The following is an 18,619-nucleotide window of genomic DNA, read 5'->3' on the forward strand; positions in this document are numbered from 1 at the left end:
TGAGCAAAGGGGCCGCGATTCTGTCCCGAGTCCAGTGGTACAGTGATCCAGTGATCCCGAGTTTGAACTTAGATCGAGCTAACAAAAAAATATTGAGTTATTCGGTCAAGACCCCACTAGCGGTTCAGAGTTAGGATTGTTGATCTTTCTGCGGCTGTTTTTGGTTGCCATCTTCTCTATGATAAAAGTGAGGTAATAGTATTTTGCAAACGTTAACATTTTTAAGTAAGTTCCATTTGCCATTAGGCAGTCTGTCCGTTTGCATTTGGGGAAAAAAAAAGAAAAAAAAAGTATTCATTTAATTAGTTTATTATAATCACAGTTTGTAAACACTTAAATAATTTTAATATTTAATTAAATTAATTCTATAAATGTGATTGATCACATAATAATTATAATTAGAAAATTATTCATACGAATTTCTAAACATTAAAAATATATCAAAATTCAAATTTCAAGTACAGACCATTAAACACTATTAATGATAATAACAACTATAAAATATTTTCAATTGGATAAACAGTTTTGATATTTGCCTTTGTAATTGTGCCTTAAGTATATAAGATGTAATAGTCTTGAGTTAATTATGCTAATACTTTTTTATTTCTATATACATCAGAATATTTCATAAAACAAAACAGAGGTTAATGACCTATGGCACATCAGCGCACACCAACTAAATTATTTTTTCTTGAAATCGTCACTAATCATTATAATTATCTAATAATGTCATCTTTAATAATTTCTCGTGTTCAATGAAATCTTAAATGTACATGTAAAATTTCTAAATCATAAAAATAAATAATATCTAAGACATATTAAATTTGACGACCCATTTGATAATCATTACATTTTAATATCACAATTAAACCTATTATAACATGGAATGTATCAAACATTGTTGTGAATTTTATAGTAAGTTTTCTATGAACCCTGGAGCTAACCAACTACAATATCTCTGGTATTATAATTTCAAAGGGCGCTAAAGACATAGATTTAAAAAAAAACAATAGCTATACTAATTCAATTAACATGTTTAAATAAATTAAGTTAAATTTTCAATCTCTGAAGGATAGAGCCAAATGGTATGATATTACGATCGTAGTTCGAAGCTTTTTTAAAGCGCCTGCCCTTGCCACCCCTGGCTCGGTAAGACTGACCTGGAGCTGGCTTCCAGCGCCGGCCCCTTACCCTTGATCAGAGCAGAGCGAGATAGTCTTTCCCTTTACCACATTTATTAACAAACAACGCTTGTGTACCCCGGATTGTTTTGACAGCGCGCCTATCTACCGATGAGGGCGATCGCTTCTCTCGCTCTAACCCAGGGCCGGCGTTGCTGGTTTCTATATCAACTTAACCTTTAAACAATATACTCGAGTACTATTTTAAGTCTTTAGTAGTCCACCGTCCTGCACGATTAAAATATATACATGTATTCAATACATATAAAATATACAGAAACTGAATTTTGAAAAAAAAATAAGTTGAGGATGACGTTTAATCATCAACAGTCTATAAATAGGTATATTTTTGTAAAACTATACAAGAGAAAAACTATATATAATATATGTTACTAAACGCATATAGCTCTCAGCTTTATATCTGTTTTTTTGGAATTTACCTCCTGAAGGATTTTTATAAAAAAAAAACTAAATAAATATTGCACTGGTTTCAATATTTAAGTGATTAAGTCTTATAGGGAATCTTAAGTGTCCAGACAAAAATTTAAAAGAAATTGCTTCATACATAAATAGATATTTATAAAAGCTGTTTGAATTTTTATACATATATATAAGTTCTATTTATATAATATAATTTTGTCACTATTATATATTTGTATAATGGATAAAATTTGATAAAAATATATTAATTAATTTATTAAATATCCGATATGGGTAAAATATAAAATCTCTGTCAAGGAAATTTGCATTTACGAAACACTGGTTAACAAATTCAAAATGGCGATTAAATTCAATACAAAAGCACTCTTTTAAAACGGCGGTTAGCAACGATTCGATCTGGTCGCCATATTGATTTTAGACTTTTAATTTTAAAACAATCAAATTTCTGAACAGAATCTTTGTAATTGAAAAATATTTTGTTTGACTAACCTGGTTATGATAAAAAATTAAATTGATATTCCTATTTCAGATTAGTAATTTTGTCACATAAAATTCAACGAATCGGCGGACTGCTACATAAATCTTAAGTCTAATTAATCACCCTGTTAACATTCCAATCGAATGTCACCTATAACAATACATCATAAGGTCTAGATTCCTCTGTCAAAACTTTGTGATGACCTGTTTTTCGTTGACAATGCTGTTTTTGTTCATCAGGGATTTCGTTTCCCTCAGAGAACTGTTTCGGATGCCGTAGATGAAGTAAATCGCGTAACCTGAAGAAGCATCGAATAATTATTATAATAAATATTTTCCCTTTACGATAACAACTATATATAAAATTAAATTACATATTTTAAGCGTTTAATGAGATAATTTTATTTCGAAATGGTTTTGATACTCAATGGTAAGTGGAATTATATAGAATTTCAGAGTATTGAAGTTTTTATTAAGAGGCTTAAAAATGACTTTTTTATAGAATAGGAAGGCGGACGAGCATATGGGCAACCTGATGGTAAGTGGTCACCGCCGCCCATAGACATTGGCATTGTAAGAAATGTTAACCATCGCTTACATCACCAATGCGCCACCAACCTTGGTAACTAAGATGTTATGTCCCTAGTGCCTGTAATTACACTGGCTCACTCACCCTTCAAACCGGAACACAGCAATTTCAAGTGGTGCTATTTTGCGGTAGAATATCTGATGAGTAGGTGTTATCTACCCAGACGAGCTTGCACAAAGCTCTATCACCAGTAACTTTTAAGCCAGTCTGTGTATGGGAGTCGACGCATACTATTTTCCCCGCAATTCCTCCAGGTATAGTCTACCAGGCCAAATTATGACATAACCCAATGGCTGTGCTCAATGGATGGCTTGTTAAAAGAAACAGTATGTCTAAAATAATCGGATAAACTGGTGCCAGTGGTATAATAATTTTAATAGTAGAATCCGTAAAATAGGCCATCATATCAAAATGATGTAAGTATAATATTTTTTTCTTGAATATGTTATGTTATATAGGGTAACACTCACCTATCACGAGCCAGAGGATGAAGCGCACCCAAGTCTGGTAGTCCAACTGCATCATGAGGTATACGTTCATGCACACACTCAAGTATGGAACCAGAGGTACTAGTGGAACCTGGAAGTGAACCATGTACCAATAGTGAAATGATAAGTAGGGAAATTACAGTAAAAAACATTCAAGGTCTTTTTCATTCGTTTGTACGTAAATAAATTATTAGCACAGCTATAAGTTAGAAGCATGCCGATGTTACACATACGTGCGTCCGAAAGCACGTTTTAAAGCACGTAAGCTTTGGTTAAGATATGCGTATCTTCCGTCGTGTCGGATTGCCGTCCTATTTATGTGAATTAGAGAAGAGAGTGTCAGGCACACTCTGTTTGCGCACAATCACATCAATACCGTCATGGCCGAAATTTGGTCTAACCACGCGGCTTCGCCCGCGTTTGTTGGGAGGGGCAGATATTAGGTACCTTTTCTGTACTCCAATGTGTATGCAAACTTTCATGATGATCAGTCCTCTATTCTTCAGTCACTTAGTCGTATATAGTTTCTTCAGCGCTCACCTTGAAGCTGAGATGCTGCACGCTGGCGCGCGGCTGGCGGTGTAGCACGAGCAGCAGCGCCAGCAGCGGCAGCGCCGCGCACAGCACACCCAGCCCGCCGCCCGACCAGCGGAGCAGTGTGCAAGAAATCAGAGCCACCACGACTGGAAGCGACGGGGGACCGTTATAGTTTACTGGTGGTAGGGCTTTGTGCAAGCCCGTCTGGTTAGGTACCACCCACTCATCAGATATTCTACCGCAAAACAGCAATACTTGATATTGTTGTGTTCCGGTTTGAAGGGTGAGTGAGCCAGTGTAATTACAGGCACAAGGGACATAAAATCTTAGTTCCCAAGGTTGGTGGCGCATTGGCGACCATATAAGCGATGGTTGACATTTCTTGCAATGCCAATGTCTAAGGGCGTTTGGTGACCACTTATCATCAGGTGGCCCATATGCTCGTCCACCTTCCTATTCTATAAAAAAAAAAAAAAAAGAACTTAACAAATATATTTGAAGATAAATAAAATTATGTTTATAGTGCATATGAATACGATATTCCTATTGATTTTGAAACTTAGATTGAGACGTTGCCTGGTAATAAACATGCAGGCACATTAAAAAAACAATGGAACAAATTAAATATAAAATAATTAAAGATACATCAAAATCTCGGAGAACACGGCTGAGGAATACAGTGATACAAATTATTGCTGTTTGGCTAATATAATTTAATGACTAGAAATTATATACTTTTTAATATATTTAACGCAACATATAAATATATTATTTATTTTAAATCTAATAGACTACTAGTATCTGATGTCGTGTAGTGTATGATGTCCTAAAAGTACGGTTAGCATAATAACATAAAAATAATAACATGATATCTTCTCGAGATTTTTTTTATAAATATCAGTTAAATAATCAGACTTACATGATAAGCCGATGGTGCATTTGGCGATTGTGGCTGATAGAGTAGTGGGGTGCTTGAGACCCAACAAGTTCAGGCTTTGTTTAATAATGCTATAAACGGTCTCTGGTACTGCATTGATGCCGTTCATAACAACTACATTTTCTTCCTCGTACCTGAGTATAATGAAACATATTATTAAAAACTTTATAATAAAAAATACTTATTGTGGATTGATGTTAAAATTTTATATGTGTATCGGCTTTTAAAAATGAAGGGTTTTTGACCGAGCTGCATTTCTGTATTCTGTTCAAATAACCTTTTTTACTTTAATTAATGACGACAAAATATATTCGTAATAATCAAGTTCTTATAAATAGTTTAACGTGTACCAATAATTAATTAAGATAAAGTTGTGTTTATTATTATTATATTACCGCAGAATTAAGACGCTGGCCGCTACGATGGTGTATGCTAGAAGTGTTCCTATGGACATCATATCGATCAGCTGATTTAGATTAAAGATGGCCGCCATTATCGCTGTAAATAAATAGTTCTTTATTATTTACCAAATTAATTCATATTCTTAAAGTAACTTAAATAGGTCAATTTAAGTGCAAAATAATTTATTTGCGTCTTATAATACCCACCAGCGAATAGACCACTCAGTAGGGTCGCAAGCAGCGGTGTCTTGGTGCGGGCATCGATCATGCTCAAGGGACGGAACAGCACCCCGTCCGTGCCCATGGCGTACAGCACGCGTGGGAGTGGGAACATGGCGCCCAGCAGGCTCGTGCACAGTGCGAACACTGCGCCCACCGTCACGATCCACATGATCACGGGCATACCGGTCTGTGTGAACACGTGGGGGAATGGTGCGTCTGCGTCCTGTTGGGGGTAGACTTACATGTACTAGTGTTCCCCAGTGTTCGACTTGTAATAATAAAATAAAAATTGTAACTTTGATGCTCATTTCTATATAATTACGAATTTGTGACTTATCACCTTTATCAACTCACGTCTTCAATTGCTTCTAAAGAAGTTTCACTTCAAAAACTTCTAGTGAGAGATCGTACTTGAATATATGTTTTTCCTCTATTTACAATAAGTAGGCCTTATTGACGCAAGTGTCTTACTTATAACCAGATAATACATTTTCTATTCGAGAAATATGAGTAATACACTCATTTGTCAGTTCATTGTGTTTTAGAAATAATAGCATACCACTGATGTTGTTGACATGGCTAATAGGGCACATAATTGACTTGCTTTATAGAATTTCACGGTATTTTAACAGGCCTCTCAATTATTGTTTGTTCAGTTTTATTAACAATTACAGGATGAATAATTATTATTTTATTTTCTCAATATAACGTAAAAACGTAGATGATTTGTCTTACCATTGTGACGTGCAAACAATCTTTGTTACCAAGTGATCATTATTATTTTAATTATACTTCTGAACCTTTACTTTTAATTTTATTACTATGAAACGGTTAGCTATCGTATTAAAAATATAATTAAATATGGACCTGTAAATAATACGGCCACATCATTGTCAAGACCGTGGCGATACTGAAGTATGATGCGAAGATCACCGCCAAGGAAATTACAATAGACAGTGGTATATCTTTTTTGGGGTCCTTCGCCTCCTCTCCGGTGGTGGCCACGCAGTCGAAGCCCACGAAGCCGAAGAAGCACTTAGCGGCACCGGCCATGACGCCCGCCACACCCCACGGCATAAAGCCTCCCTCGCCGGCCTGGCTGCGGTACTCCTCGGGAATGTCCTCAACTTTTATCCTCCAGTTTGCTGGATCACCTGAAATATTATCAACCAGTTAAATTAATTTCATGGTTTAAATTATATTAGCAATAAGGATAAAATATAGATGTTTGTGATTTATAATTAAGTAATTTATTATTGTATTGGGTTCAATTTTGTTCTTTGCAGAGCTTTCAAGTCTAAACTACTCAATCTCATGAAATTTTGCATAGACGCCAGGTGTAGGTACAGGAAGGGATGTATTTTTTGTCTCATCACACATCATCACACTTCATATAACTCAATAAAATAATCTCATAAAATTGATACGATGAATCAAAATCAATAGTGATATGTTGAATCAATCCGATGATTCAAAGTTAAAAATTGAATTCGAAATTATATAAGATCAATAGATTGTTTAATGCTACTATAATGAGCTCGGATAAATAATGGCTATGTATATAATAATAATGTCCTCCAGACCGATTTCGGCCACGGTGACCAATCTCAAGAGAGATTAGCCAACTGCGCAGGAGATATTATAGTGCACAAGTGTGTGCGCAAGCACAGGTGCACTATCTATTCCCTAACTCTCATTATCCGATGGGACGGCAATCCGACACGACCGGAAAGAGTTCAGGCGCAGGACCAACGGCTTTACGTGCTTTCCGAGGCACGGGAGTGTACACACTTCCAACTTCCAGACTCCGGGATGCTACTGAGAATTTTCTGACAGAAAAACCCAATAACTTTTTTATTGGTCCGACCTGGGAATTGAACCCAGGACCTCCAGGTCTGCGGCCTTATATCAAGCCACTAGACCAACGAGGCAGTATATATACTAAATATATGTTATAGCTGCTGTAATATTTATTATCAGATAAGAGTGTATTATGGGTGCGTGTTATGAAACGTTCCACAGTTTATATTATGTACTATTACGTAATGCGAAACTATGAGTAAAGATTGTGCGATTAGATTTAGAAAACACAAATTTACATATCACTAATCAATATGCGCGCCTGCGTGAAGCTAAAACATATTTTTCTAATGTCCGCTTCGGGTGTGCTAGATCAGTTTTGGCCCCAAAAAATGTTATTGTAAATAGTAGCAGGAGTGATCATAATATATTCTTTTAAGAAATATAAATGTAACCTGTACGTCAAGTCTATTTGAGGCATAAAGTGATGCAGATACGAAATTTTATATATGTACCGAACAAAAGCAAATAAAAACTGTAAAAATATATATATATAAATTATAATACAATGTCTGGAAGCGTGTTGTGTCCTAAATAGACGTATCTACCATTCAGCAAAATCGAAATACTAAATTTTAAAACCGCGGTTCATTTGTCTAAAGTAATTGAAGAAATATTCCAAACTCGAAAATCACCGCAGAAATAGGTCGTGAAATTTCAGAAAGTTTGATTGACTGTAATAATTATAATATTTCAAGATAGTATAGTGAACGCATCAAATTAGTATATTACCGTAAGATGGTTGTCAACATTTCACAAGTGAGTTCTTACAGAACAGCTCTGCTGTTTTTAAAGACGCTGTCTCTTTTAAAATCTCATCTTGAATAATTTGAAACTAATACCAATTTAACATTAAAAAAACTGTATAAAATCGATTTTGTTTTTATTTTTTATATTTCCATAATTGTTTTGTGGATCAAGTCTGTATTTTGTGTAATCTAATGGGCAAATACTTTTTATAATGGTGTCAACATGTATATGATGTTCCTTTTATAATCCCATGAAAACCCGTATAACTAAACATTCTTAGAGCGTACAATTACATAACAAATACATACGTCAATTATAAGTAATCTTACTTTTAATTGCACCAGCGATAATGACGATCATGACAGTGGCCAGGTTGAGTGCCGTGAACACATTGTTCAGTTTCGTCGACTCTTTCACACCGACGCAAAGAAGTACTGTAATGAGAGAGATAGAATCTTTAATTAATCTGTATTCAATGATGATATGACAGTTGATCTGAGAAACCATTTTTAAAATAGTATAAATATGATATAACTCACTCGTTATAAGCAGCACCAGACCAAATGCCAAGAAATCTGGATAATTGGCGAGAAATGATATATTTATTGGCACCATTTCCCTCATGGTGATAGCCATGGTGTTGTTGAAGAGGCTATCTATATAATTGGCCATTCCCTTGGCAACGCTCGCCGTGCCAATGACGTATTCCAATATCAGGTTCCAGCCTATAGTAAAAGCTATGAACTCGCCAACGCTGACGTAGCTATAAACGTAAGCTGAACCAGCTTTGGGAACACGTGCAGCGAATTCAGCATAGCAGAGACCTGGAGAATAATAATAGGAGAAAATTCTACATACATATTACAATATTTCCTAACATGCGTATATTTTATAACTATAATATTTGCGATAGACATTAAAGTAGGTAACAAAGATATTTATTATATAAAATACTAACTAAAAAAACCGAGTTTGACTAAAGCTTCCTCTCTTTTTTGAGGATAAGGTTTGTGAATACCTATGTGGCAGATTCTCGTCTGATATATGCATGTGTCCTCACGATGCTTTCGTTCACTGCCGAGCACGAAATTAATATAAACAAAAATTAAGCAAATGAAAATGAGTTCTTGCCCGGGTTTGAAACTGTAACACTGGGCCATCTCAAACTAAAAACAAGTACAGTCGAAAAACAGCCTGTAAATGTCCTATAGCTGGACTAAAACCACCTCTGCATTTTTGTGGAGAAGGCAGTAGAATCTTAACCACCAAGTAATTAAGGGACTTTATAATATTATATCTTTTAACATTCATTTTCTTATCAAAATATATGAATTTATGGGTTAACATTTTGCAATTAAAAACTTATATATTTAAAGAAAACTTAAAAACTAATTATAGGTTGATGTTAGTTTACACATTCATTGGCATTTTAGTGACAGAATTAGCTCACGTTACGAATGAAAACTGGTTTTTTGTTTATTTGCGAATAGTTTTAAACTTCTAGTGTAAATAACAGTATATGTTAAATTTTATGAGAATGTTAACCGATCAATAATGGATTGTCCCACTGGACAACCGGTTAGACCAAACGGATTAAATCAATGTTAATCTATTTATTTTCTTTATTTAATTTAGGAACTAAATGTCTAGGATAACAGCATATGCTTATGATACTTAATAGAATAATCTCTTACTTCATACTATGACGTCCTAAGGGCATTACACTACATCTCACAAGACTTTTTATTATGTAAGCAAGAACACTTATTGTCACTTATTAGTACAGTAAAAGCCTGTTAATGTCCCACTGCTGGACTAAGGCCTCCTCTCCCTTTTGACGAGAAGGTTTGGAGCTTATACCACCACGCTGCTCCAATGCGGGTTGGTAGAATACATATGTGGCATAATTTCAATGAAATTAAACACATGCAGGTTTCCTTTGTTTCACGATGTTTTCCTTCACCGTCAAGTACGAGATGAATTATAAATACAAATTAAGCACATGAAGATTCAGTGGTGCTTGCCCGAATTTTAACCCATGAACATGGGTTAAGATTCACGCGTTCTAACCACTAGGCCATCTCGGCACTTTTTAATAACTAAACTTATTTATTTCATATTGCAGTTAGGCGGAAGGGCAGACGGGCCACCTGATGGTAAGTAATCACCAGCGCTTTTAGACATTGGTGCTATAAGAAATATTAACCATTCCTACCACTATCAATGCGCCAATCTTAGGAACTAAGATGTTATATCTCTTGTGCCTGTTGTTACACTGGCTCACGTACCCTTCCAACTGGAACACAAGAACACTAAGTGTGACTGTTTGGCGGTAAAATATCTGATTAGTGGGTGGTACCTACCCAAGTAAAATGTAACTTATGTTTTTGTCGGACTTTTTCTGGTATAATCAGCTATCATAATACATAACTTATATTACACTTATCATTATAAATTACGTGTCCCTATTATGATAATCGGTTTATATTTACTTTTTTCCAATTCGAATTTAAACTTTCAACAATTAAAAAAAAAAACATTCTTAATTATAAGATAAACTTTAATTGGTATCATACCGGCGAAAGCAGACGCGATAGCCGCGACGAGGAAGCTAAGGGTCACGGCCGGACCTGCTTCAGTTTTAGCAACAGATCCTGCCAAAACATACACGCCAAGACCGAGCGTGCTTCCAACTCCAAGAGCTGTGAGGTCCACCAGACCCAAACACCTCGACAAAGGCGTGGAATTGTCCCCATCATCATCAAGTTGCTTGCAACGACGCAGTGCTGCGAATATCTTTGCACACCCCATCTATAAAAATGATAGAAATACGTTAAGATTTAGTAATGGTCAGTAAAAACATCACGCGACCGAATTGAGGAATATTCTGTAGTGCTTAAACAACAGAACTGCTTCTTTATACAAGTTATTATTTGAATATCACAAGTATTTTTTTACGTAGGTCTAATTAATGACTGAATTTAAAGCCAACGTAACTGGAAGTATTCCTAGTCTGATGAAAACATCTCGTCCCGGTGGAAGTGTTAAGCTCTTAAGTATAAGTAGAAGAAAAGTTTTTGTTGTAAAATTTAACAACAACGATATATCTATCGAACAGTTGGTATATATCAATTAGTTGTCTAAATATTCTAACCGTCATTTTGTTATGAAATATCGTTAGTGAATTACAATATCAAAAATACCTTCAATATAAAAGGAAGAGTGTACATATAACGTAAAATAAAAACCTTAAAACGATCCCTGCAAAACACCCTTTTACAGTACAAATTAAAAATAATGTAAAGTTAAATAATTTTACTATGATACACATAAAAAATTATAAAGCAAAGAGATCAAAAGCGTTACTTTTGACATCGTTCTTTTATAACATCGTTCTTAAAACAAAAATATTCGTGCTCTACACAATAATATTTGTAGGAGTATTGTAATAATTATATATTGTGCATTAAATTTCTATTCCAGCATTAGCTGTTTACTGACCCTAATGAAACCGTATTGCTCATTATTACTGACAAGAAATAATAAATAATAAAGTAATAACTCATTTCTACTTATTAAATTATATTGATTGACGGGCCGGTTGGCGTAGTTGGTACTTGTTTTTCACGCCGAAAATTGTGGGTTCGATTCCCATCCAGGACAGACATTTGTGTGCATGAACATGTCTTTTTGTCCTGAGCCTGGGTGTAATTATCTATATAGTAAGTATGTATTTACTAAAGAAAAATAGTACATGTAGTATATCAGTCATCTGGTTTCCATAGTACAAGCTCTGCTGAGTTTGGGGCCGTGTGTGAATAATATCCTAGGATAATATATTATGATTATTATATCATACATTATATTGATGTTAATTAAACTTGTATTAAGATTTTATTATCTTTAACAATTAACTTGCTAATCTTGCCAGCAATTTAATTTGACACTAGTTTAATTATATTTTTTTAAGTGATTCATTGTCAAGTAAATTAATTGCATCCAAAAAAACTAATTAAGGATTGACTTTAACGTTTTCACATCATAAAATTGTTTTATTTAAATAGCTTTATAAAGCTATTGTTAAGCGTCCTTTATTATAATATGATTATAATCAGCTAATAAATAGGACGCCAGTATTCGTTAGTTGGTTAGAAAATTTTAATTTAGCTATACTGTATCAAAAAACTTGAAAGTTATTGTAAAACACTGTTGTGACATACAAGAATGATTTTCGACATTGACAACAATAGTTGTGACATTTAAGGGACACACGCACCAAAATAGCGTATCATCAATTTTCAAAATATCATAAGTGAGATACAAAGTGAGTTCTGTTTAACACACTGCTATTTCTATAATTAATACCCAAATATTACCCAAACTGGTTTTGAAAGATGAAAATATCGGTCAGTCAATGTCTTTATTTTCCTTATATTTGTATTTCCAAGACGTGTTGTTTTTGCCTTTTGTGTAACTTTTCTTTAATTTATATTAATTTTATTTTAATGTGCCTGCATTTTTATTACCAGGCAGCATCACAAATTAAATTTCGGTTTTTATTAGTATTGCAATATTACATATATATATATTAGTTATATTATATTATTATATATATATATATATATATATATTAGTTTAGGTATTAAAAATACTATACGCTTTGATAATTGATTGTTATACGAAGCATTCACAACTATTTTTTATAAAATTGCACACAAAATAAATAAATCGATTTCCATCGATTAGTTACCCTTACTTTTCTTATATTGAACATTGTTTGTTTGTGGCTTATCTAAAGTAAAACTATTTATACTGAACAAATGTTTAAATATACATATGTATATTTATTTACTGTTGGATATTTTTTATGTTTAGAAGACCATCTTGAGGAAAGAAGAGTTATTACATCAAGCAACAATATACTCCAGATCCCAAAAATTCAATTTCAATTTGTCTTTTTACACTTAAAATAATTACTATTATTATTTATTACTCATTGAAGTTCTCTGTCTCACTCTGCTAGCATAAACCCATACTGCCAATCCTTCGTGCGATTGAAATCTTTATTCGATACGACCAGAGACAGCTTAGAGTATAATAAATGAACATGTCAAAACGTAACTTCCTATATAATAAGATTTTTTCGGCATAATAACCTTAATTAATTTTATAGACTCAGATTGGTACCCAAGGTCAACTAGATCAACGAAGCAAAACTAAGTAATGCTTAACAAACGCTACCGTGATCATGTATTATAATATCGTACCAGTGTAAGCGTTTCGACATTAGTATGCAGGACAGTACTTCAAACAATCAGCTGTACCGAAGCGAAACGGTCAAGGCTCTCGTGACGTTTACGGCGTCACGTCCGCTACGTGCCGCATTAAAATTACAATGTTTTGGGTTACGTAAAGATGTTTACATTTCATATAAAAGCGTTACGTGATAAGGTTTTGATAGGATGGAAATTAATGGACATGGTGAATTGTGTAAATTATTGCTAGTTTCAAACATGTTTGTTATAAATTAAATTTATAAATTTGTTTACTTTCACGTTACAATATTACAATCATAATATAGCAAGTGCACAGATCAATTTATACGTTTTTGTCGTCAGGAATTTGAAATTCGAAGAAGAGCTATATAACATTTATTAGTAAGTGTAACACCGTCACGGTAGGTACGAGCGGACCTGTGACGCACCCTCGAAGCCGGCTTTGGTACCGCTAGTTTTTTAGTGGATATTCAACGGCGCCATCAGCGTCATTGAATCCCATATCAACCCTCGTGTGGAGGAAACGCGAAAATGCGTTTTTGTAGCGAAAAAAAAAAGTAAGGGTAACCCTCTTATACAAGTAGCTACAAAAGTGTAAAATTCCAAATACTTATTTTTAAGTTTTCTTCCATTTTTAATATTTTGTCTTCATTTTTTTCATGTAGATACCTGTTATTTGGTTATATATTTTAATGTTCCATTGCGTCAGTTTTAAAATGTACACTGTGATTACGGAAAACAATCGCATTTTCCTTACCTGGACCTTCATCTGACGATCCCTTGTGATGTAAAATGTAGTGATGGTAGTTTCTAATTTGACAATCTATATGTGAGTGTTTTACTCTATGTTGAATAAAGTATTTTCATTTGATTTGATTTGATTTGTTTATAATTTATAATTTTGGTAAGGCATTATCGGACTGTTTAAAAATTTATAGTGACTTTTCTAATCTATAACAAACTTTTCAGCTTCATAATATTAGTACATATATACTACATGTTTACATGTGCGTGTGAATTAATTAATTTCACATAATCACAAACGCAAACACACGCAGTGTTTCTCAAGTTGTTTCTTAAAAAAATAACTTAGAAGAAAACTGAAAAAAGGCCTGGCTGATGATCATTCCCATATTTAAACGTAAGTAAATGGCTTGAGGGTTATGCAACAAATGTCGACGAGGCAACAGCGAAGCATGCTAATGATAATGCTAACGATGTAACTCTTAAAAACTTTAAAAGTTTCTGGAGTACATTGTAAACTACTTGATATACGTATCGGTATCAACTATAACAGCACCCACTTCTGAAAGGCCGACACATACACCGACATACATAAACTAAGTGTAGTCTACCCTATGAATAGTTTTTGCGATAGATAGCCCAATTGTTGAAAAATAATGATGGTATAGGCTATATAAAACCACACTACCACGCACGGATGTAGAGTAGAACGGCTTAAAGCATGCGAAGCCATGTGGGCCAGCTAGTTATAATTAGAACCACCTAAATTACAGAATAATCTCTTAGCAATATTAACTTAAGTGAAATTTTATATTAAAAACATTAAGGGACATTCCCTTGTTGAGTTGAAGGAAATAATAGTTTTAAAATGATTTTACCTCTTAATATTTTGCCTTGAATGTGTTTTGTTAGCTTAAGTAATTGTGAAAAGATATAAATAGGTACAATAAATAATAGATAAATATATTTGAAAACATACATGCACGTTTTTTTTCTCTATTTTCGTCATCGAAATCAACTGATTGGTTATTTAAATTCATAAATGAAAGATTTAACGCAAAAACTAATTTCTGATCAACTGATCTGATGTTTTAATCCTTAAATTGATTATTGGCATAGTTACATTAGCCGAAATATCTCAGTGGATAGAACACGTAAATATAAACCGAGGATTGCCGTTTCAAACGCAACGTGAAGGAAAACATCGTGAAGAAACCTGCAAGTGTCCAAAGTCCCTGAGTCTGTGCCACACGTGTCTCCACTAACCCACTCTGAATTTCCAGCCTGTTTACATTACTTTTACACTTATATAATACATTTCTATATAATTTTTATCTTAAATCTAAAGATTTTAAATTACCGATATCGATTCTTAATACAGGGCATGATGCAAGTCATTTCACTGATGTCTTTGTTACATTTAAAAAATAATATTTGACCTTCAAGAATCAAGACATGAGGTCAACAAACTCGTTTAGGTATATAAGAAGGATTATTTCATTTACAGAAATATTAACAGCCTGTGAATGTCTCACTGCTGGGTTAAAGGCCTCCTCTCCCTTTTTGAGGAGAAGGTTTGGAGCTTATTCCACCACGCTGCTCCAGTGCGTGTTGGTAGAATACACATGTGGCAGAATTTCAGTGAAATTATACACATGCAGGTTTCCTGACGATGTTTTCCTTCACCATAAGACACGATGAATTATAATCACAAATTAAGCACATGAAAATTCAGTGGTGCTTGCCCGTTTGAACCCACGATCATCGGTTAAGATTCACGCGTTCTTACCACTGGACCCGCTTATTATTATATCATTTGCATGCTAATAAAACGTGTTAATCGCAGACGAATATAAAAGTGTTTGATCAATGCCAACAATGTAATAACCTAATGCCTATTTCAATAAGATATGCAGCTTTTTAACATTTATATTTTTAATATTCGTTTTAGTAAAATAGCAATTTGATGGTAGTTGACCTTCGCCTGATACTAACAAATGTAAACAACTCTTTGCGCTCTACCAACTGCAAGATTTAATCATAAGATATTTATCGTATAATTAAAATAATTACACTTGCCATTACACTTCACATCTAAAAAGCAATTGTGTTTGTATTTTATACCGTTTTCGACCGTTAAGGAAAATATCGTGACGAAACCTGCATGTGTGGATTGAATTTGTGACACATATTTACCAACGAAATCCGCAGTGATTTAAATATTATACTAAGTAGGAAAGCCTTGTTTCGCAATGAGACAAATTCTACTTGATTACTATGACACAAGCTCTATGCTTAAAAATATTTTGAATCTGTTTAGTTGTTTAAGCCCGATGGTTTGACAAATTGATTTGATATAATTGATTGTTTTGTATACTACTAGTATCGTCTCGGCTTTGCAGGTAGATAAGAATAAAAATGTATTTTGGATAGGATTTGCGTAAAATAAGTGAGCGTTTACGTCGGATAAGAAGTAACTGTTGCCGTGTCAATCGGGCGGATAGTTTAGATCTCGGGATGAGTGGTATTTATATATATATATATATATATGTATGTATATACGAGTACCTTTACTTCAGTGCCTTGACTTGCACAAACTAGGAATTTGCTTTTTAATAGGAATATCCTAATTGATCAAATCTTAATTCATACAAAAAACGAGTTTTATATAAATTAAAATTTTAAATACAAGAATAAAATATGCTATGATTAAAATTTGCGTTATTTCGATCCGGTTTTATTCGAATTTTCGTCGATGCCATTTAACGGGAAACTTCGAAATATAAATAAGTATGGTGCAGGTGTTATTTGTATTATAGTTCGCAAGTCAGATATTGCATTTATACAAACGCAATAATTATATGGTGTTACTAACTTTTGCCCGCGGCTACGCTCGCAGGTAAAGTGAGTGGGGGCAGGTGTTGGCCTGTGTTAAGTCATGGCATAAGTTATCTCTATTACAAATTGTATCAAAAACCGTTTACTAGGATTTGAGTGAAAGAGTAAGATATATCTATCCATCTATCCACCCGGTACCCTCTCCGTGTCCGGGGGCATCACGGAATCGCTTGCGCATCCGACCGTGACGCTCTAAACACAGTACTAATTTAACCTATCCTAAAATTCTTATACACTATCAAAGTAAGCTCCGTTCACAGCTTTACTTTTAGAATATGTAAACAATAATAATTAGATAAATGTTCGTGTTTAAATAGATATCAGAGAATATTCTCTATATCCTGCGCCGATCTTTGGCTGATTGGTCTTTGAGAATGGTGTTGTCGAAATTTTCTAATAATTAACATCACCATATTATATAAAAAGGCAAGATGACCCAGATGATACTGCCATACACCACTAACCCGCTGGGAGTAGCGTGGTGGAATAAACTTCAAAAAAAATTCAAACCCTTCTCCTTAAAGGAGAGAAGACTTTGCACAACACTGAAACAATTACGAGATCAATTTGTACTTTATATACAAGAATCGACTATAGCCCTATGCACCAAGCTCAAAAATAGCTGGACAATAATACGTAACAAAAAAATAATCAAGACCATAAACATTATCAATACTTACCGATAATTAAAAATATTAATTAAATAAGTTCACGATTTATAAAAAAGTTTTTATTTAATAGTGTATTATTTTAAAAATCACTGCATGACAAGAAACAAACAGTGACAACGTTAAACTGAAAACGTCTCGTCACATTGCATGTTTGCATTGATTATATCTTAACGCTATAAGCTCAGTAAATAAAGATACGGGAATCTAAAGATGGTACACACGACTTCGAACCCATTGAAGGGCAGACTTTCATTATACTTCACAGATAACGTTGTCTGTATATCATTTTATAAACTACATTAAAAACTATTTTTATATGGAACTTGTGATTTCGAATGACTTACGTACATATATGTGTGTGCTTGTCGCGTTTACTATTACATCCTCCAGACCGATTTCGACCACGATGGCCAATCTCAAGAGAGATTAGCCAACTATGTAAGAGATATTATTGTGCACAAGTGTGTGCGCAAACACAGGTGTACTGTCTCTATTCCCTAACTCTCATAATCCGATGGGACGGCAATCCGACACGACCGGAAAGAGTTCAGGCGCAGGACCAAAGGCTTTACGTGCTTTCCGAGGCACGGGAGTGTACAAACTTCCAACTTCCAGACTCCGGGCTGCTACTGAGAATTTTCTGACAGAAAAACCCAGTAACTTGTTATCGGCCCGACCTGGGAATTGATCCAGGACCTCCGGGTCTGTGGCCTTACATCAACCCTCTACAGGCAGTCGCGTTTACTATATACTTCGTTGCTACATATTACAACAATGAGAAATATACATTTATTTCACTAACTAAACTCTGTTTTCACGTATTTTTTCTCTATATTCATTTATTGCTTTTCTTTACTTATAAATTGTTTCAATAACTTTAAAATTACCATGAATGAAATGAATGGTAACTTTCGCTGGGTTTAGTGTCGGTTACATTTTTATTTGTTTTATTATCCAAGGAGTTCATGTAGGATTTTTTTTCATTCATTCATTTTCATTAGGATGTTCATGTAGAATGTTACTTAATGTTACTTAATTAATACAATAAAAAAGGCTCTTGCATATATCGACGTTCAGTTTTCATGAAACCCTCCTGTTTAATCAAAATGACGACGCGGAAAAAGACCGGGGAGCAGATTCTACTAAT

The 18,619-nt window shown here is 34.1% G+C and overlaps 1 protein-coding gene across 6 annotated transcripts in view; it reads right to left on the reverse strand.

Annotated features, from left to right (window-relative positions):
- Positions 1-488: 488 nt before the first annotated feature.
- Positions 489-18,619, reverse strand: part of LOC126773795 (cationic amino acid transporter 3) — a 54,943-nt gene continuing 36,812 nt past the window's right edge. For 4 of the 6 annotated variants that reach the window (XM_050494977.1, XM_050494974.1, XM_050494976.1 and 1 more), the window contains exons 2-11: positions 10,460-10,694; positions 8,423-8,707; positions 8,213-8,317; positions 6,141-6,427; positions 5,259-5,496; positions 5,046-5,148; positions 4,633-4,784; positions 3,717-3,859; positions 3,159-3,267; positions 489-2,398 (exon numbers count right to left, since the gene is read on the reverse strand). In XM_050494977.1, coding sequence (XP_050350934.1) covers positions 2,286-2,398; positions 3,159-3,267; positions 3,717-3,859; positions 4,633-4,784; positions 5,046-5,148; positions 5,259-5,496; positions 6,141-6,427; positions 8,213-8,317; positions 8,423-8,707; positions 10,460-10,694 — 1,770 coding nt within the window. In that variant the 3' untranslated portion in view covers positions 489-2,285. Of the gene's footprint in view, positions 2,399-3,158; positions 3,268-3,716; positions 3,860-4,632; positions 4,785-5,045; positions 5,149-5,258; positions 5,497-6,140; positions 6,428-8,212; positions 8,318-8,422; positions 8,708-10,459; positions 10,695-13,150; positions 13,174-17,481; positions 17,584-18,619 lie in introns of those variants that run through there. The other 2 variants (XM_050494975.1, XM_050494979.1) reach the window with 2 other exon arrangements.

This window comes from Nymphalis io, chromosome 15, assembly GCF_905147045.1.
Source record: "Nymphalis io chromosome 15, ilAglIoxx1.1, whole genome shotgun sequence".
NCBI lineage: Eukaryota > Metazoa > Arthropoda > Insecta > Lepidoptera > Nymphalidae > Nymphalis > Nymphalis io.